Source organism: Pimephales promelas, chromosome 1, assembly GCF_988280905.1.
Source record: "Pimephales promelas chromosome 1, fPimPro1.hap1.1, whole genome shotgun sequence".
Taxonomy (NCBI): Eukaryota; Metazoa; Chordata; class Actinopteri; order Cypriniformes; family Leuciscidae; genus Pimephales; species Pimephales promelas.
The window spans coordinates 41592540-41614073 of record NC_142769.1 but is presented as its reverse complement, the minus strand read 5'-3'; the positions used below and the strand labels follow the sequence as shown (position 1 = coordinate 41614073).

General features: G+C 38.5%; 1 protein-coding gene across 4 annotated transcripts in view; it reads right to left on the bottom strand.

Moving 5' to 3' along the window:
• arnt2 (aryl hydrocarbon receptor nuclear translocator 2) overlaps positions 1-21534 on the bottom strand; it is an 81580-nt gene that overhangs the window by 35291 nt on the left and 24755 nt on the right. For all 4 annotated transcript variants that reach the window (XM_039670685.2, XM_039670780.2, XM_039670521.2 and 1 more), the window contains 6 exons: positions 16951-17053; positions 13191-13256; positions 9456-9541; positions 4950-5026; positions 2450-2584; positions 2175-2249 (listed from right to left, as the gene is read on the bottom strand). In XM_039670685.2, coding sequence (XP_039526619.1) covers positions 2175-2249; positions 2450-2584; positions 4950-5026; positions 9456-9541; positions 13191-13256; positions 16951-17053 — 542 coding nt within the window. The remainder of the gene's footprint in view (positions 1-2174; positions 2250-2449; positions 2585-4949; positions 5027-9455; positions 9542-13190; positions 13257-16950; positions 17054-21534) is intronic.

Here is a 21534-nt window from a genome sequence, read left to right as displayed (position 1 = left end):
TTGTGTTTAAAAATAATTTAGATTATTTTAGAATGAATGTGACCATTTGCCTATGATTAAATAATAAATGCATCAGCTTATTATTTTACTAAAGTCACATGACCGCAGATATACGGTGCCTGCCTAGCTGTGATTTACCCATCTGCAACTGATTGGATTGTGAACATTTACCAGAATGAAGATGGGAGGTTGAAGGTGGGGCGCTGAAAAACAGGGATTTGTGGTTTCCGCCAAATGGCGAAAACTTTTTAATATTAAAGTTATTAAATCAGATCAGATTCAAATTATAAAACCAGGAATGTGTATTAAAAGGTCAATTTAAAGCTTAAGTTGACTTCAGGGAAGCCAAGGAATTCTGGATTGTGATATATCAGGGCAGGATCTTAGATTTATATCTCTCTATGGATTTCATTCTTCATTCTTTTATGACAAATGGTCTCTTCATCTTCATGCGGTAAAGAATCCGTCAAGTAAGAATCCAGTAGTCCTCAAAATCAAATGATTTTGAGCCACCCAGTGAATGTATATTGTTCTAGCCTCTGACATCTGCCGGGACTTAATATCCAAACTAGGCCAAGAATAACACAATCTCCCGCCTTTCACCGTCTCGCTACGCATAAATTGTCGGCTTTTGTTCCACTTGGCTTCAAAAGTACAAGATAAGACACAGATAAGACTCAGAAACAGGTGTCTATGTGAGCGTTTGCTTGTGCACGACAACATATATGTGTGGTCTCGAGTTTCGAAGGAGTCTAGTTATCTGACGGCTTTTCTGGATATCAGCCAAAGGGGACTTTATCAGCAGTCAACAGACCGACGCAGAGAAACAGGCGAAAGTACTTTGACAAATCTCTTTGTGGCGTACCTGACCACTCAACCTTGGCCTTCAGGGAAAAGCGAGGCGGAGGATTTGAGGGTCTTTTAAGAAGCGGAGCACGTAATATAGAGGGCACAATCATCTAGGGAGTAAAGCCCACCTTCAAGTGCCCACAATATCATCCCCTGGGGTGGACTACCAACAAACACACACAAACACACACGGTTGGCATAAATGTGTGTGGATATCAGGATGTGAAGAGAATACTGATGATAGCTGACAGGACGTTTCAGACAAAGAAAAATGGGCTGAAAAGACTGAAAGCTAGGGGAATAAAGCGCAAAAGAAAGACAGTGAGTTTTTGTAAAATACCAAAGATAAAGAGGTAGGATGAGGAAAAGAACAGGAAAAAAATGAGACCCGACGGGAAGGGTAAGAGACGAAGCCAGAAAGACCTGGTAGGGGTACCAGCTTGTGGTCTAATTGACCTATGGCTAAGCCACGCCCTTAAACACGATGAGCCAATCACAGCTAACCCAATACACTTGGAGATTCTCTGTTCATAAATGCTTGTCATGCTGGGAAAGATGTTTGACGTATGTTGCTTTTTGAAATGCACGTTATAAGTGACTCAAACTCGCAATGCTTTCAGATGAAGCAGCGTTTACAGAGCCGTACAATCAATGACAAGCTGCGCATAAAAAAAATAACAATCGTAGCCTTTCTGATTTCAAAATGGCGATAAGCCAAATCAGTTTAAGTGGGATTTCATGTAAATTGCGATTAATCGTGCAGCCCTAGTTCATGCTAACTAATATAACAAATGAAACCTTATTGTAAAGTGTTGGCGAAATTTCTTATGGTAAATATAAATTGTTATAATTATTATTAAATATAAATGTTCCTAAATGCAATTTGGGAAATATTATTTAGTTCTTAAATGTGCTCTTGACCGTACTAAAGCATAAAAATACCATAATGTGTTTATGTAATAAGTAATATGAAACATGCTACGTTCACATATTCATTTCTCCGAGAAACAATGCTACAGCCAGTTATTTTACTTTGAAATGTGTGTTAAGACGTTAAGAAATTCCTTAAGATACATTCTGAGAAGTTCATAAGAATATTCCCAAGTACAGGTCTTGACAAGTTCTCAAAGAAAACAAGACTTTTAATCTTAAGAATGTTTTGCTAATTCAACCCCATGTGACTCCATTAGCTTTTACATTCATCTCATCTGTGTCTAAGAGAAATCTCATTCATCATGTTAGTCATGATGCTGACTGTCAAACCTCCGTGTGTATGGGTGTGACCAGATCACCATTGGCTGTTTGATGTGTTCTAGTTGACGTACCTGCTGAAAGCTCTCTCGCAGGTGACTCTGGTCCTCTGGGTGGCAGAACTCTAGAATATCTTTGCCAAGAAGATCCTGTGTAAACGTGAACAGTCACATGAATGCTTGATTTATATGAGCTCTTAGTACAGACATCATCAAGTTAATAATGAATAACAACTGGAACATTTTGACTATTTCAAACAGTGATAAGCCTCCATTGTTCTCTATTAGTCAGGAAATTAATCTATTGTAACTGTGCAATGATATAATCTTGTACGTTTAATCAAAATGACCTGAGGCTGGTAGCCAATCACATTGATGCAACGAGGGTCCACAAACGTGATAATGCCATCCGAGTTGTGACGGGAAAGGAATTCCGTTGGCACAGAGAGTCCGTTCATATCCATGGAAACTGGAGAGCTGGTCACCTGAGGGACAAGATGAAGGGATCTTTACACAACAGATGGTCAGGATGATCAAACATGTCTCAGTAAGTATTGGGAGATTGTGAAAGAGTTAGTTATCTACACAGATGAAAATGTGGGAAAGTATTTATTGAAAAGAAAAATCACATTTAAATAAAACATGCTCTCTCTCTCTCTCTCTATATATATATATATATATATATATATATATATATATATATATATATACTTTGTATATTAGAGGTGGGGATAAATTAATTTTTTCAATCTAGATTAATTTTGAAATTAATCTAGATTAAAATGGCTCATTTGAATTCTACCAAAGGCGTGTGCTATACCCAAATAAATAACCTCGCAGGTAGTTTGTAATTAGGCCTAAATATGTTTTATACAAGATTTAACACTGGAATGTTCATATTATTATAAATAATGAGAGTAATCATAATTATTTTATTCTATTGTCAACCCTAGTTTTAAACAGCACGAAATAATAACTAAATCAGTTTTTTTTGTTGTTTTTTTCATAAGTTTTTCTTGTGTTATTCTAAACCCATTTGACATACTTTTCTTCTATGTAACACGAAATTAATTGTTTTCTGTATCCGATCTTGAAAAGACGTTACTACTCCCAAAAATGTAAACGTTACTACTCCCAAAAATGCTAAAAAATAAACGTGTGAGAGCGTGTTATAGGCCATATGTCATGTTATTTTAGTCAGATATGACGGCGCTACTGCGAGACGAATCACCTCAGATGATGCAGGTGATCAAGCCAGCGCTCCGCAATCTACCGCAAATCGCAAGTCGCAGACACTTAACACTATCATCGTCATTAAAAGTAAAGAAACTAAATGATCTTACCAGGTTGCCGCTCTCTCTTATTGCTGTCTTTGCTGATTTTGAAATTAGCTGATGATCAAAACAGCTCATATCTGTTGTTTTCGGTGACGTGCACTTCATTAAATCCGCATATAGCGTGGGGGAATTGAAGATCGAATTTATATCCGTTTTGCAAAAACACATGTATGTGACCAGGTGTTAATTGAATCGTTTTGATAAATCAGATAGCTATCCGATCTGAGAGAACGCATGAAGTGGCCAGGTGTAAACAGCCCCCTAGACGTGGCGCGGCGCTTCTCGTTCGGTGTGCGACCCCTTTTACGGATGTGTATTTCTCTCATATTAAATATAAATCAAAATGCATAGACTGATATTTTCCTAATGTCTGGATAAACAGACGTTTCAATATATTGGTTTTAAATGGCCCTTACAGTGCAATTCGACTACATCTGCGCTAAAATATCAAAGTGAAAGTCATCATAGCTTGCGTGGTATAGTCAGCTCCCAACTCAACTGTGAGAATAGATTAACGGCGATATTTTTTTTATCGCCCGACAAGAGTCTCACGTTAACGCAGCACGTTAACGCCGATAACGGCCCACCCCTAATATATATATAAATTAGACATATTTCGAAACATTAAAGCTGCACTATGGTGGATTTTCAGTTACTGTTAAAAAAATTTTGAGTCACTGTTTGTGTGTGTATAAAAAACAATCTGTAGACACAAACCCCATCACACACTTGTAATGCATCATAAATACTGATTAAGGGCCATTCTTTTTGTATGAGTCTACACTATTTTTTGGGGGAAATCCTGCATAGTGCACCTTTAAGTACTCGAAAGTTGCTGATATTTATTAAAGCAAGAAATACTTTTCCGCAGTGACACATTAATATAACAAATGAGTTTGTTATATGAGAGCTGACAAGGTACTTTTTTTAAATGACAGATGAATTAAGTTCCCAGAAATATCACATGCCAAAAAATATAAGTTTTGGTAAACGACAGAATCAACATATCCTAATATTTCTTCTGTGCAAAGTATTACTTACATTTTGAAATCTCAGACTCATCCCATAACTCATCAAGATAAATTATATTCATAAACAAGTTGAATCAAAGATAAATGCGCCTTAGATCATTGGGTTCTCTTATTGCAATAGTTGTAATCAGTGTAAAAAAAGAAAAGAAAGTAGACTTTTACATTTTATGAAGACAATGAGTGGTGCTAGCATATGCAAAACAATGCTATGGAGATGTGGGTAGTAACTGTGACATTGCTATGCCTTAATATGAGTGGTTTTAGCATGCAATGTTTGTCAAGTCACCTTTATTTATACAGTATAGCGCTTTGTACAATACAGATTCAGTTCAGTGTTGATTCAGTTCTGTTGTAAAAATCATTGTGGAGGCTTTCTAATATGCTGCTATGCGGTTGATGAGTTATTTCTCTTGTTGATAATACCCATGTTTTTGTTGCCATATACAGTATGCAAGATATCTGTGCATTTAAGGTTGGCATACCTGCAGTCTTCCAATCGCAACCAAGCAGTATTTGCTGGTTTGACCTGCTTCCGTATCTTCATCCGGAATAGTCATGCCTGAAAAAGACACGTACACAAGAACAGTCATTTTTCCGAACAAACACTGATGTCACAATGAAAACATGTGAAGAGATCTGAAACAGTCACAGTTCGGCTGGCTCTATTGTCCTGATGACTAAACTGTTTATTCTTTTGTGCTTCCTTTTTTCAACGAGACGAACTCTTGCGACACAACACCACACAAGGACCTGTTTGGGAATCTTTGCGCAAAAGGTGTTTTCGATGCCACCACTAGCATCTGCTTGACAGTTTTTTTTCAATGTCTCCCTGAGTCATCAGAAGTTTTTTTTTATGCGTAATGATTTAGTTTATTCATCCAAAACCAGTAGCAATGCAGTTGTTTTTGGAAGTTGCCATTAATCTGAACTTCTGAAGTAAACACTACATGAAGTCACGGCAGATGGAGACCAGGGCGGAGGAGCGATTCCTGTCCTGGAGCTTTGTTTAAGTAAAAACAAAGCATTTAATCTCTTTTTAATTACATTAACGATTTCTCGTTGACACATTTCCTTCTTTGCTTTGACCTCATTATGGTTGATGGCTAAAAAGCTTTTCAGGATACAAGGGTCTTTGTGAATGCCTCGAAGAAGATAAAAATCAAATACGAGAGTGAGAAAGAACAAATTAAGTAAAATACCTATAATACTTTCACGATTTAAGATGGCTATAAAAAGCTCTAAAAGTGTGTACCTTTATTTCCAACAGAATTGTTTTCAATGTTTTTCACACTAAATGCTTATTTTATCCTCAAAAGAACTTTTGCAAAAAAATTGGCTCAACCAATCATGTGAGTGAGGGGCGGGACTATTGTTTTGTCCAGCCAATAGAGTGCAAAAGGTCATGGATATATATGTGCCGAGTCGAAGTGCTCCCAAGCACTTGTGTGGTTTTCCGCCATACAATATATTTATCCATTTTCACACTTAGAAAAGTGCAACGTTTTATTTTGCGTCACCGTCCTAGGTCGAGTTACACAGCTTGAGTAACTGTATTTAAATTGGGGAAAACGTGGAGGTGTTTGTTCGCTTCTCTGCTTGGCCCATATTGAATGAAATGGGCTAGTTAAGTGCTATCAAAGTATCTCACGCGCCAGAGCGATTGAGTGCACGCACTGAGACGACAGAGATATGCATCAACACATCTTAGTTAAAGGAATAACATAGTTTAATAAGAAAAAACGATGGAGTATCCCTTTAAGACAGACCTACTGTAAGCTACGGGGCTATTAATTGATGTTAAATGCTTTTGTTGAAGCCATTAGCCCACATTATTTTAACATATTTTTTAAATGACAGGGTTAAACAGGAGAATCCCTTGTGAAAAACTTCACTGATTCTCCATTGATTCTGCCCTGCAATTTCCACCAATCAGAAAAGCTTGTAATGTTGCGATTCACCTCATACTTGGTTAATTTGTTTCATGGCAACTCTTTCACATTTTTTTTTTAAATACCTATGGGAAAAATGTTTGGGAAAAAATACTTCTGAAACCATTCTGATTCTGAAGAAATGGCCAGGTACTGTTGCACTTAATGGCAGATAGAGGTCTCGAGGTTAGATGGTTTTAAACCAGTGATTGAACAATTCATTTAAAGAATCACTTCATAAGACTTCGTGAGACTGTGTTTGTTATTATTCGCATCCAGCAAAGTCAACACATAAATATTTACAGAATAATACATATATAGTATGGGAAATTTATAGTCTCATTGCCATTATTTCATGGCCTGTTCCCACATTCATACTGCAAACTGTCACCTCGAGTAAAACACAACTCAATTCATCAGAGGTGCATGGCAGTGCAAGGAACGATAGTTTGCAAAATGAATGACTCTGTAATACAAATAAACAGAAGCAGCTGTATATATATATACATATACATCACTGTTTACTCTGCATAAATGACATTCAGAAAAAAAAAAACCTTCTCTACAAACAGGCTGCATACTACAGACAGATGCACCGATGGTTTGAATTAATTTACTGCCTTTAATTGGCAAAAACTGACATTATACAAGCAGACAGGATTTATTTAGTCGCATTTAATAATAAAATAATAAAGAGCACACAATGTGTTTTGCGAACGATATGAAACTGATCAACAATCCATATCAGGAACATCTGGTGTGGCCAGAGCGCTTACTAACCATTAATGGACTGATTAACATTCAGTGTGATGAAAATGATACAATCTTTGCTTAGATCACCACATTCCAATATGACACAATATTGGCTGATAATCAAGTGTTGCAGGTTATTTTTATCCTTACTTCGTGCTGTTATGCAACAAACAGGATGTCGAGCATGTGTGATTAACTTTTATGAGACACACACATGGCAAATTTGAAGGAGATGTGCTCGGAGGATACCTGGAGAACCTCCAGAAAAGATATGAGGCAAAAAGTTCTTGTTTGGGCTTTTGAGTTTAGGGTTGCTCAATTCTCAACTCTTTCTCTGTCTAGTTCTTCTTTTCACATAGCTCACATACTGTTGTACTAATAGGAATTGCAGGCCTTGGGGGGATCTTGCGTGCTGGTGTCATATGGGAGTCATCCAAAACTCCAGACAGTTCTGCGGACCGGAGGACTCTAACAGAATTTAACACCAAATTCCAGAGTTCTAATAGGTCAAGGAGTTCAAACACATGTTCAATGTCTGCCACGAGGATTCAGATTGTGAGTTCCACAATACATCTGCTCGTGATTCTGATATGAAGTCATAATTAACATCAAAATTACATGAAGCGATGCAAATGATTCAATGAATCTATTTTGGAACCAGTTCATTTACATGTATCGGGAACACAACAATGAGATTGCATTTGTTCAAATTAGTTAAATATATTAGTTAACATGAACTAACAATGAAAAATACTTTTAGCAGATGTTCATTTCAACATCTACTAATACATTTTTAGGTCACGCTTCTCACTATTTACTAAGTATTAACTACGATGTTTGCCTCGAACTGCTAATTACTGTTTATTAATAGTTAGTAATGTAGTTGCTAAGTTTAGGAATGGGTAGGATTAAGGGATGTAGAATCTGGTCATGCAGAATAAGGCCTTAAAAAAGGGTCATGAACTGTCTTTTAAAATTTTTATATTGTTGTCTGAGGTCAACTTATGACGTTCGCTTGGTTTCGCAAACAACAAAATGAATAAGTAACACACTATTTTCTACCCAAGTTTTGAGCCTAGCTCTCGCACTGAAGACATGGAAGTAAACGCCCCCTGCTGTGAGTGGAGAACAGTTTTGCATATTATAATGAGTTTCACTCACGACCCGGTTTGTCATCACGAGATGTTTTTAACTGTGGGCGGGGCTAAACCGGCCGTGTTGAAGTAGGAGTTGATCTTCTTCTGCGGGGGTGGTGTTTTATCCTCTTTGACATCATAGTTAATCACTTTGAAAAACAAGTCGTTTGCTGAGCCTGGTGTCAATAAAAGCTTTTATTGGATTAACAAGGACGTTTTCAGTTCTGAATCTTACAGGATATTCTTATAATATAACCCATTTTTATAACCCACAGCTGTATCTGTTAATATTTTTTAATGGACCGAGCTAACAAACTAACATTTAAAGGCACGCTATGTAATTTTCACCAATAAAGGTTGTATATTCAAAACAAAATGATGTATAACTATAACTACTAATGCATTTTTTTTCCCATGACTCACGCTGCTCCGAAGCCGCATACTGTCTGAGTAGGTACTGCATTTGAATTTATTTCATGACCGTTAAAAAAGTACGCTCTATACAGTATGAATATGAGTAGTATGAATGAAATTCAGACGTACTACATCCACCATGTTGTCACTGTCACGTGACCTACCAGCATCATTTGTGTTGCTTTACTTCCATTCATAAATCCCCTTCTATAGCCTCACGAGATCATCAAATTTTTACTTCAAAATCTTGCCGGAAGCAGTAAGTCATCCGGCGACTTTTCGCCAACTGTTTTTTCAAATACTATGTATTTTTTGGGCATACTAATCTTTTGGCATGCTGTTTTTCGCAAACTATATAGTAGGGAAGCATTCGATTTTGGATGCAGCAGTTTTGATGGCATTGACAGTCGATGCATCGAGGAGGGATAAATCCAGAGAAATGTGCAATTTTAACCATATTGAATATATTGCTCATAGTTAGTTAAAACATTACCTAATATTAACTAACAGGATCTTATTGTCAAGTGTTACTCGTGTAAAAAACAACAATTCAATAGACTAAAAAAGTCATTTTAAAGTACACTAGCATAGATTAGCATCAATTGATTTCATGGGTTCTTTTAGCTAGTTACTCCACAACACCGTTATACTTCTGAGTATTTGTTAGAGTCTTTCAGAATTGTTTGTATATTTGTTAGTTTCTCTCTGATTCAGTGGCTTTGAACTGAAAGAGATGTGAGCGTGTTTGTGTACGTACCCGCTGGCGGCCAGGCCTTGATGTAGCCAGTACAGTGCACAACAGAGTACTGAGCCTCCCCCTCCTTAGATGGGCCAAGACCATTTCTGCGAAAACAAAGACAGAGACAAAGAGAAATGAAACAAACAAAACATGTCTGGTACTCGTATTTGGTACATTTAAGTTGGCATTCAGGTCATATTAGGATAACGGTCTGCAGGATCTGATTTGGAAAGCCGGCACAAACCTCAGCAAAAATGTTCCCTTGAGCGTTTCACATCAAAATATAACACAGAAGCACAACAACATGGCCATCTGCAAACATGAAGATTATTTCAGTTTTGCTTTACCAAAGTTTGTATTTTTAATACCATCTTCAAATCACTTTTGTTGAAAAGTTTGGGGTCGGTAAGATTTTTTTTAAATGTTCTTGAAAAGTCTCATCTCACAATTCTCAAGAGTCTTATCTCGCACTTTTATGAACTGAAGCATCACGCTGGAATTTGTGCTCATAAGCTTTTGTTATAAAGCCCACCATACTTTCATTTGATTTGTCATCTCAAACTTTTTGACATTGACGAGCGCTATCTGCCTGCTGAGGCAGCTCAGGTGAGAAGGGTAGTTATCTTGCTGTGCAATATCCTTGCAGCACAAGGCCAATTATATCGAAGTCTTACTATATACTCCTTAGAAAAATAGGTAACGCTTCCTTTTACAGTGTACTTACCTAGAAAGTACTGGCTAATATAAGGTAAGTACATGGAACAGGGGTAGGTTCACTAGTTATTACCCAGTAATTGTAGTTACTAAAATAAGTACATAGTATTTACATGGGTAACTGGACTGTAAAAGGAAGCGTTACCGAAAAATACAGAGGTCTGGACCTTAATGGTGAGTATACATAATTCACCTGAGCAATCTCCTGAGGAACCAAAATAACATTTCCAGAAATATTTACTCTGCGCTTCTGAGCTTAGGAGATATTAAAAAAAGCAAGGGAACACAAAATTTTCACGACATCCATAAACTCGGAGTCAGACTTTTTTTTTACTCAATCCATTAATAAAAAGAACTTTGTGTGCCTTTCTCATTATGTTATTCATGTGCTCTGTGCACAATCCCATCTGCCTGTCAAATCAGCCAAGATTAGTCTTAGTTATTCCATTTAATTTGCTATAATTCATTCAATTCTGTTAAATTAGCTCAACTAGCAGAGTATGGTGGTGGATACACCATGGCATTTACATTGAATTAATTATCTAATTCTTGTTTATGAGCTCAACTGGTTAAAGAGCATTTTGCAAGCAACACCAGATCATGGGTTCGATTTGGGTTCACAATCCAAGTCAGTTTGGATAAAGCATCTACAAAATGGGTGAACTGAAATATTCAATATTTATTTTGTTTAAAGGGATACTTCAGGATTTAGCATTTGTATTAGTAGAAAACCTGTAGTATTTTCGAATTACCATGCTTTCCACCCTCATATCCCCCTGAGACTAGAGATTTATGTATTTTTTGTCTGGAAAATATCCTCTGATGACACAAAAATCGTCATTTTGCATCATTGGAGGATTTTTTGGCAAGAGGCTAAAGACTACAGCCAGTAAGGACCTTTTCAACCCGCCTATAGAGGGTGGGATCTCACTCACAGAATGTACACATAGAGTCAGACCATCTTTTTAGGAAGCTAAGCTAGCAGGCTCTTGTTCTGTGGAGAAAGTAGGGGTTACCATCCTCATTTTCCTGGACATGTCCGGCCGTCGATGTCCGGGATTCAGCTTTTGCTTTCTGCAGTCGCCATTCATTGTTTACATGTACACCTTTTGATTCAATCTAACTGAATTCATTCCGATTGGTGAATCTGAATGTAGTGCTTACATGAACGCTAAACAAGTGATCGGTTGATGTGCGTTTTAACATTGCTAAGAAAATTCACGCTCCTCCGTGAGAGAAACGTCGTTCTCCCGCGGCCCTCACTCGTCCTGCTCTCCACAGTAAACATAATGAATGGCGACTGTGGAACGCAAACCCGAATCCCGGACATTTTGGGAGATCACGAAACACTTTTTCGGGCGGACTCATCACGGAGACTCATTAGTAGTCTAGACTTCTTGTTTTACTACTGCGCTCTTACCCCTAGGCGTGGCCTCCTAGTGCAGCGAAGCAAGTGCATTCTGGGAGTTGTTGTCTTTCATCCACATAAGCCCAAAATAAATTTTCTGGCTTTTCTCAGTCTAGAAAACTCCAAATTCTAAAATAATTTCACATTTCTTCTACATAAATGACCCATTTTATACACACATTCATCTTTTGAGAGGTGAAGGATCCCTTTTAAGATGTATTATTCAACAACATCCCTCATCTGCTTGGCAGTTCTAATCTCTGTGTGTTTTGTGAACTGTACGACAGCCCTTATTCATTTTTGCATAAAAGCTTGACACACGTACGCCATTTATCATTTAGACATCTGATATGTACTTTTCTCACAGATGTTCCTGAAAAAGGCGATTCCTGCATTCCAGAGCTGTTGTGGCCCGCAAAACACACAGCGCTGCAAGTTTGATGCGGACAAACAACATGCCTGCTGTGGAGAGGAGGGCAGTGGGTTCAACATCAGGGGGTCAAAGGTGAATTTCCAAAGGAATGAATAGGAACATTGGTGTTACATTCTCAGGAACAAATTCTAGGAAATGTCTTGAAGAAACAAAACTCCTAGAAGTTGCTCCTAAGAATGTAAAGCCAACTGTCCTAGTTGACAAACTGACGCCGAAAAGTGCCGCAAGACAAATTGTGATTCCCAGATAAGAATTTCTGTAATTGGGCCTGTTTACACCTGGTCACTTTTACTCTATCACTTTTCTACTGATCACTGAATTCACTTTTTTACTGATCGGATAGATATTTTGATATAGATTTGTTCAAACGGTTCCATTTACACTTGGCCAAATAAATGCGTCCCTGCAAAACGAATATAAATCCAAATCAAATTCCCGCACTACATTTACGTTCACGTCACTGAAAGCAACAGAAATGTGCTTATTTTCATTTATCATCAGCTAATTTCAAGATCAATAGGAAAAAGTGTGGCATCAGCACTGGTAAGATCATTTAGTCTGACTACGTTTAATGAAGACGATTGTGTGTTGAGTGTCTACAACTTAATTTGCGCCTTGGTTTACTGAAGAGATACTCAACTCATCTGCAGTGATGCATGTTGCAATAGCGCGGTCATATCTGGCTATAACATGTCATATACACCTTGCATTTACAAGTTTCCAGTTTCATCTGGAATGCGAGTGGTTTGAGTGATCGGATTTAAATCCGTCTCAATAGCGTTTCGGAGGGCATTTACACTTGGTGTTTTCATGATCGGAGACCTATCCAATCAGAAGAAATGAATGAAGTGACCAGGTGTTTCTTTCATGACATTGGGTATGTGGAAATGTATGTTGTCTTCTATGTATAGTATAATTATATATGGTCTCTCTCTGGTAATGTCTTTGTTTTACCAGCCTGGGACTATGGATGTAAATTAGCAATGTTGTTATAACCCGGCATGTTTACATTTTGTATTTTATACTGATGTTCATTAACATGCATTGTCCCAAATAAACAAACAAATAAATAAGAGTAAGGCCAAACATAACAACTGAATTAGTAAGGATGTTGGTTAATACAGTAGGGTTGAATAATCGTAGAATTGGGTGCAAATTTAAGATTTGAAAACTCCATTGGAAAAAGAGAGATTCATACCTGTATCTCTTTCTCATGCTAGACAACCGATTCAGTGAGATATGATCCAATGGAGCACTGCCACACCTAGAGAAACATTTAAAAACAGTTAAAATGAAATAAATGAAAAAAACAAACAAACAAAAAAACTAAATTTAAAGTTTGGAAACCTCAACTTAATTATAAGCTTTTATGTAATATATAAAAAGATCAACTACTGTGGTACTATCAGCAAAGAAAATTAATTTGAAATAATATGTTCTCAGTGAAAAAAAACTGGAGATTAATTTAACAAATTAGACAAATAATTAGGCGGATAATTAAATTGTTTTGTTAAACTTTAAAGTTTGGAAACCTCATCATAAATATGATACGCTATGACACAAATTATCACTTACAATTAAAACAAGATTTTAACATTTGTATGTTAAAAAAAAAGTAATTTAACATTTAAAAAGAAAGGCAAAGGCAAACATGTTTATGTGATTTTTACAACTCAGTTCATTATTAGGACTATAATATAGATTTTTAGATTGAATATAACATATTGGTACTTTACAATAAGGTCTCATTTGTTAAATTAGTTTTAGCAATGAGATTTTTTAATGATTGTTTATAAAAAAATAATCATGTTAGTTCACAGTAACTAGCCTAATGTGAACAGATACATCAAATGTAGTAGAAAATGTAGAGATTAACATTAACTAATGAAATAAATGCTCTAAAAGTTGTGTTTATTCTTAGTTAGTTTACTAATGTAGTTGACCAATGTTAACAAATGAACCCTTACTGTAAAGCGTTACCAAGATATCTAATATTCTAATTACCATACACATCTATTAGGACTATATCGATCTGTTATCTTGTGAATCCAGCTAGTAAAGACAATACGAGTGACCCAAGATCTCGACAATGTTGAAGGAAAAGTAGTTCACATCTGTTTTAACTTGAGCTGTTTATCCTCCACAATCATTTCCATTAGACCTGGCATGACAAAATCAGTTGTCCCCCAGGTCTTTGTCAAATAGTTTGTCAAGTGTTCATGAATGCAAAGTATGCAAATAAACAGCACATGCATTTTTTCGATCACAACAAGAAAGTAAACGTCCTTCAGAGTGGAGTCATGATGTCTAATAGTGCTCAGATAAACTATTGCATAAAAACTTTTAAGAATGACGATCATGTTTTTAAGGGGTTCTGTTTATCTCAAGTGTTTTTACACACACTTGACAAATGCGCTCATACGCTAACATGCGGTTTCAATTTGTTAGACAGACACAAATAGAAAACATGAAACACATTCTTGATGTTGCAAACTCATATTTCTGTGCTGAATGTAGCACAAAGACATACGTCATGTCGGAATTTGTTCGTCATGGTTTATATCTTGACTTTTGACTAGCAAGGACATTCGGGAAATGCATGTTGTTAAATATGAATTTGATCGTTTCAAGACAACATTATGAATGAAAACACCTTTTAAACATAATGCGGGAACGACAGGAATGTTCAGCAACAACAACAGTCTTGGTTTCTGTTTGCCCCGTTGCTAAAAGAAAATCCTATTATGAATGCATTTTATTGTCTTAAAAGTCATGCAGGCTTTAAACTGTAACAACAGAATTATATTGTTATGGTCAGAATAACAGATGAACAAATAACACTGGCATAAACAGGGAAAAGATCAACACAAAACATAATTGAAGAGCATTTTACAAGAGAAAAATGCAGACAGTCTATTAACATGAGCAGATTAATAATAGTGATTCCACAACATTTTTGTTCACGTAGATAGTAATTTCAGGCCGATGTGTGTGAATTTATTTATAAGCAGTGATATGCATTTTAACAACACACCACAAGAAATAGTCCAACCTGATAAAAGTTCTAAAAGGTACCTGAATTTAAAAAAAATAAAATAAAAAAGGGGCACATAACAAGTGATCCTCAAAGCAGCACTATGTAACTTTTTCAACCTTTATAATATTTTTCAAAACCCTGGAGATGGTACATCGACTTACAATAGGTTGAATGACAGGTCTGCCATAGCCTGACGTGGTCTATATCGCTTTTACTGGCACTCTTGCTGCGCACTAGAACGCCACCACAATGTCGTAAATACCAGTGGGGAGCTCGGGATTTTCTTTAAGCCCCGATCTGTACAAGTTGGGGGCGTGTCAGTGAGAAACGTTCATTCAACGTCTGTTGACGGTACATTTTAATTGAATTTCAATGTTTACTCATTGACATTGTAAGGCTTTTTCATTTATAAAGCAAGCTCTCTGCACAACATATGATATCATTATAATATAAAAATTATACCTAATGATTGAGTTTACATTGGCTTCATAAGCTAATAAAAAACATAAAAAGAAAAACACACCTGAAGCGCATTCTTTGTTCTTCATTTTTTTTATTAGTAGAGTTAACAAACCTTGCTGTATTTTCGTGTAATTCATTAAAAGAAGGTACACCGCCATTTTGAACGCACCTCACGTCGAAAACATGACTTCCCACCTCGTACGTACGAACTCCCCAAGAGGACTTGAACGCAGCATCTGTAACTTCGGGGAGCGGGTAGGAACCCGAGCACAAAAAAAACCTACAAAATTCGACTGCTTTACGGTATATGCCACTTCCTCAAATTCCGACGTGAGAGCCCAACGAGCGTTTTTTTTTACCTATGTTGTCATGGCTTCTTTCCGGTGCATCAATCCCCCTCCCCCAGTAAATGTGAAGTGCGTCAGAAACAAAGCGCACACGCGATCAGTTTACTGTTGGTAATGTGTTGTGTCCGCATCCAATGTAGACTGCATTGCTTTCTTTTGAGGGCGTTTAACACACTCAAGCATCCCCGTAGAGCCGGGGCGGGCAGCTCACGCCATCTCGAGACGTGAAAGTATACTGATTACCGAGTTTGGTAGGGGCTTCATTTTTGCACGTAAATAATACATAATTATGGACAAAATAATCGGTAAGGAAAACTATCCTATGTCTGCAGGCTGATCGTCATGTCTGATATCATGTTGCCTGATAGTCATGCCTCAGGCTATAATGCAAATCGATTTTTCAAAATTGCAGATTCATCTATGGTAGCTTGATATTATAATATTGACAATATGGCTATTATCTACCAACAAACATTGAACTGAATTAGCATATCCACTATGTAAAAAAGTAGCCAATAGGCTAACGTTACTATAAAGACGCTGGCTTGTAAACGTGAGCTACGCGATCTTTTGATGTTTTAACAAAAATAAGGCCCTTAAAACTATATTAATATGACATGCTGAAATATATGCCAATGTACCTGGGATGAAGACATTTCACACGCAACACTGGAGTCTGCCCAAGATGTGAGATCTCCTTACTTCTGCAGAGTTCAGGGGTATCGCTTGTCAACAAATGCACGCGTGTATTCCCTAGTGTAACCATGACAGATTTTAGACAGTAGTAGAAGACGATACTGTTTTCCAACTGTAGGGGGACCCCGAGAGCAAAATTTCAAAAGACACATAATGCTGCTTTAAAGTCACTATAAAATTAAAACTGACAATATATAAATAATTTATCCGTGCACATTTTTTTTTAATTCACATGCCTTGTCATTTTAATCAAAATAACTTCCCCTCCCTCTAGCAGTGACCTCTCTTCTCTTCTCTGATAATGTGTTTACTTGAAGAAAAGACTATCGCTCCTTCCTTGAAGTCATGCTGACCATGACATCATACCACCCCGTGTGACTATGAGATCTGTGAGCTCATTGAGACTGTAACTGTACCTCATTCTGCAGATGAAGGAACGTCTGGATCCCATACACATTCTCATAGAGGACTGTTGTCCTTCCTTCTTCACCGTCCCCGTCTTTAGGTCCAGAATACGCCCTGCAAAGACAATTGAAAAAATCTTCATTTCATATTTTGTGGTACAGTACAAACAAAATCAGTTGAATTACCTGAAAATGTAAAATGTTTTATTTACAAATGTTAGATTGGCAATAAGATAACTCAAATATTTATATACACTACTTGTCAAAAGTTTTTAAATTATTATAAATGTTCAAAAGTTTTTATTATCGAAAACCATGATTCAGTTTGTTGTCAGGATATAAAGCATGAATAGAAATGAGCAGCATTTATTTGAAATAGAAGTCTTTTGTAACATTAAACATGTCTTTACTGTCACTTTTGATCAATTTAATGCCTCCTTGCTGAATGAAAGTTTTCATTTCTTTCACTCTTTTTTTATTTTTCTTACCCAAAATTTTGAATGGTAGCGCATAACAGTTTCCACAAAAACATTAAGCAGCACAACTGTTTTCAGTATAAGAAGAAATGTTTCAGCAAATCACATGACACTGAAATCTGGAGTAATGGCTGCTGAAAATTCAGCTGTGTCTCACAGGAATAAATTACATTTAAAAATATATTTAAATTCAAAAAATGTCATATTATATTATAGTGTATTACTGAATTTCCTATCAAATAAATGCAGACTTGGTGAGTATTAAAGACTTCTTAAAAAATTGTTTACAATTGTTTACAGACCAATAAATAAGAAAATACACTCCAGGAGTACTGAAAATTAGATATAGATGCCACTAGGGTTATGCACATGTAAAAAGGTTACCACATTTTTGGCTTTACACACATTCTTTCAACCATTAAGGTGCATCATCATCCATCAAGTACCACATATACGTGATCAAAATATTGCCACACAACCTGCAAAAATCTTATAAGGCACTCGAGAACTTAAAAAGTAAAAAATAAAAAGCCTTTATTCATGGCTATAACATTTTTTAAAAACATTTACATATATCCACACCCCAACACGTTGCGGCTAATATGCCTGGATGCACCTGCGATCAACTCATAGCACTTCAACATCATGCATCCGCAATGCCACCCAGCACATTTAGTGTCAAAGATACGATTTATGTGAACGATTTAGCTGGGCTTTATTTTATTGAGTATTTGCCTGCCGTAGGAAACAAAGGAAAAGCTATTTGTGTAACTCGTTTGTACTTAACTACTCGTACACATTCCTAGTTTAAACCATTACCATGATGGCCTCAATTTCCAAAATACGTTTCTAAGATCCCGCAGTAACAGTTCACAGAAGTGCCTTTCCCAGGCTGTTCAATCCTGATGCACCCCATAACAAACAACAAATGTGCCCACAAACACTCACAGATGCACGGTAAATCTTGTGATCGTTCACTGCTACAACATCTGCTTGATTATACGGCACAGAAGACTGGCTAAAATAATCAAATCACAACAATTTTAGTTGTTTTTCCCCATCCTGCACAGCTAAAATAAAGGAGGAACACAATCCAAAGCAGCCAAAAAAATGTTATTGGCTTGACAAAACACCCACAACAATATTCAAAGCGTGAGCTACACTTCTCGGAATGCTGATACCTAGGACAAAAGCTCAGGATTATTGAAGCCTGAAGTTATTTCCATAAACAAATTAGCTGACATGCCTTTCAGCGGAGAAGAAGCAGTCTCCGAACTGATCCAGTGACAGCTGCGAAAGCCCTCAGGAGCAGATCTAATTGTCGGGAAGTCTTTCCAGTCTGAAGGACAGACGCCAAGAACGTTGAAAGCATTTAAAAGCTATTAATACTCTTCTCCAAGACGGATAACACCACAACCACTCAATAAGTTCAAGAACATCAAGAAAGAGGCCCTTCGTAGTTGTTGTTGTACAAACAATTGGGTGAAAAACCAGATGGAGATGATAAACAAAGCTGGACTATGATCGTAAATCATACAGATGGCGACCCACTGCCCTGAGTATAGCCGCACGCTGCTACCAACAACCCAATAACACAGAATAGGTCAGACTTCTTGTAATATCAGCCTTTCAACAGGCCAAACCTCACTGGAAATGGGAAAAAAAAATATTTCAAGCGCTAAAAGGTTTTTCAAGGCTAATATAAGAACAGTTTAGTGATGTCAAATTAGACAGGAATTTTTCCACAATCACCTCCACAATAACTCTGACCTCGCGGCCTCCCCAACGTTAATTTTTTTTTTTACTTTCTGACTTCTTGTAGCGGTCAAAATGGGATTTTGTGTGAAGTAGGATGACAAGAACTTCTGATAAAGTGCCAATACTAAGTTTGGCACTGAATGCTTCAAGATAACACAGGAAAGTAACGAATTATCAGGGCATTGTGTGTATTTTCACCGTATTTTCATTTTAAGAGTGGGTGTGGCCATTTTTAGCGCAGCTGGCTTCCAGTTGTTATGAAGTGGAAGGATGATGAACCCAAACGCAGACAGTGTACAATGAACTCAGGGTTTATTAGGACAAAAAAGGAAAACAAAGCCCACGAGGGGGCAAAACAAGACTGGGTAACAAACACTAGACTTAAACTGAGGTCAAGACAGGAACAATACTAAGACACGAACAGACTCTGGATTAACAGTTAACTCAAGGGATTACTCACTGCAAACTTCACAAAACAACAAACAGATCTCACAGCAGGTTTCACAGCATGTTTCAAACAATGAACCGACACAGGACAGCAAACACAAGGGGATTATAAAGGGGAACACTAATGACCAGGACAGGTGAAACTGACTAGACAATAATCACAAGACTAGGATAACAAGGGGGCGGGGTAAGTTAACGAGACAACACAAGCACATGGCCCAAACAGGCCATGCGCTTGCACACAAAACATGATTCTGTCATGATCCTGCCTCACGACTAGAGAAAATCAAAGACAAGAAGGCAGAATCATGACAGAACCCCCACCTTAAGGAGCGGCTTCCAGACGCTCCTCAAGGGGACATTAAACACGGGACATGACAGACTGTGACAAAGACACAAACCAACAGTACATAGCAAAAACTAACAAAGGCATACAAAAATACACAACGACAGGATTGGGGTGAAACATCAAAAACAACATACAAGGCAGAGGAGGTGGAGGAAACACAGAGTCTTTGAGCGACTGTCCAGGGTGGGTGGGCGGGACAGGGGTCCTGGGACCACAGGGAGTGGACTTAGGAAGAGAGGACCGAGCGGGCTTGGGAGGAGTGGTGTGGGACAAGGGAAAAACAGTCCGGGGTTGAGCCATGACAGGGGAGACAGGGGAAACAAACGGAAGTCCAGGGACCGTGGGGACAGGGACAAATGGGGAAACAGTCCGGGACCGGGGTTGAGCGCAGACAGGACTGACCGGGGAAACACACGAGGTCTTGGGAACAGTGGAAGTCACAACAGGGATAGCAACTGGGGGTACAGCGAACGATGGACACGAAGCTGGACTCATGACGGGGGGTGTGGTAGGAGATCGCAGAGGGAAAACTGGGACAGAGCTCACAGAAGGTGACTCTGATCCGACGATCATCCTCTCCGACTTGGGAGTGGTGTTCTCCGCTGCAGGTTCAGGGACAGCGCCTACCGACATAGGTTCAGGGACAGCACTTACAGACACAGGTTCAGGAACAGCGCTTACAGACACAGGTTCAGGGACAGCGCTTACAGACACAGGTTCAGGGACAGCGCTTACAGACACAGGTTCAGGGACAGCGCTTACAGACACAGGTTCAGGGACAGCGCTTACAGACACAGGTTCAGGGACAGCGCTTACAGCAGCGGGTTCAGGGACAGCGCTTACAGACACAGGTTCAGGGACAGCGCTTACAGACATAGGTTCAGGGACAGCACTTACAGACACAGGTTCAGGAACAGCGCTTACAGACACAGGTTCAGGGACAGCGCTTACAGACACAGGTTCAGGGACAGCGCTTACAGACACAGGTTCAGGGACAGCGCTTACAGCAGCGGGTTCAGGGACAGCGCTTACAGACACAGGTTCAGGGACAGCGCTTACAGACACAGGTTCAGGGACAGCGCTTACAGCAGCGGGTTCAGGGACAGCGCTTACAGACACAGGTTCAGGGACAGCGCTTACAGACACAGGTTCAGGGACAGCGCTTACAGCAGCGGGTTCAGGGACAGCGCTTACAGACACAGGTTCAGGGACAGCGCTTACAGCAGCGGGTTCAGGGACAGCGCTTACAGACACAGGTTCAGGGACAGCACTTACAGACACAGTGGGCTCGGGACAGGACAGGACAGGCACTTCGAGGATCTTGATCAGACTGGACAAATAGTCAGACAGGGTCTTGGCAGCCAGAGAGATGGGCATCTCCTGACGAGCAGAAACCGACTGCAGAATCTCTCTTGCGGCTAGATCGGCCGCAACTCTCTCCGCAGTGGGCTCTGGGACGGCGCCTGCTGGAGCGGGCTCTGGGACGGCGCCTGCTGGAGCGGGCTCTGGGAGAGACAGAGGACCAGAGGCTCCCTTCTTCCTCTTCTTCTTCCTGGGTCGTGGAGC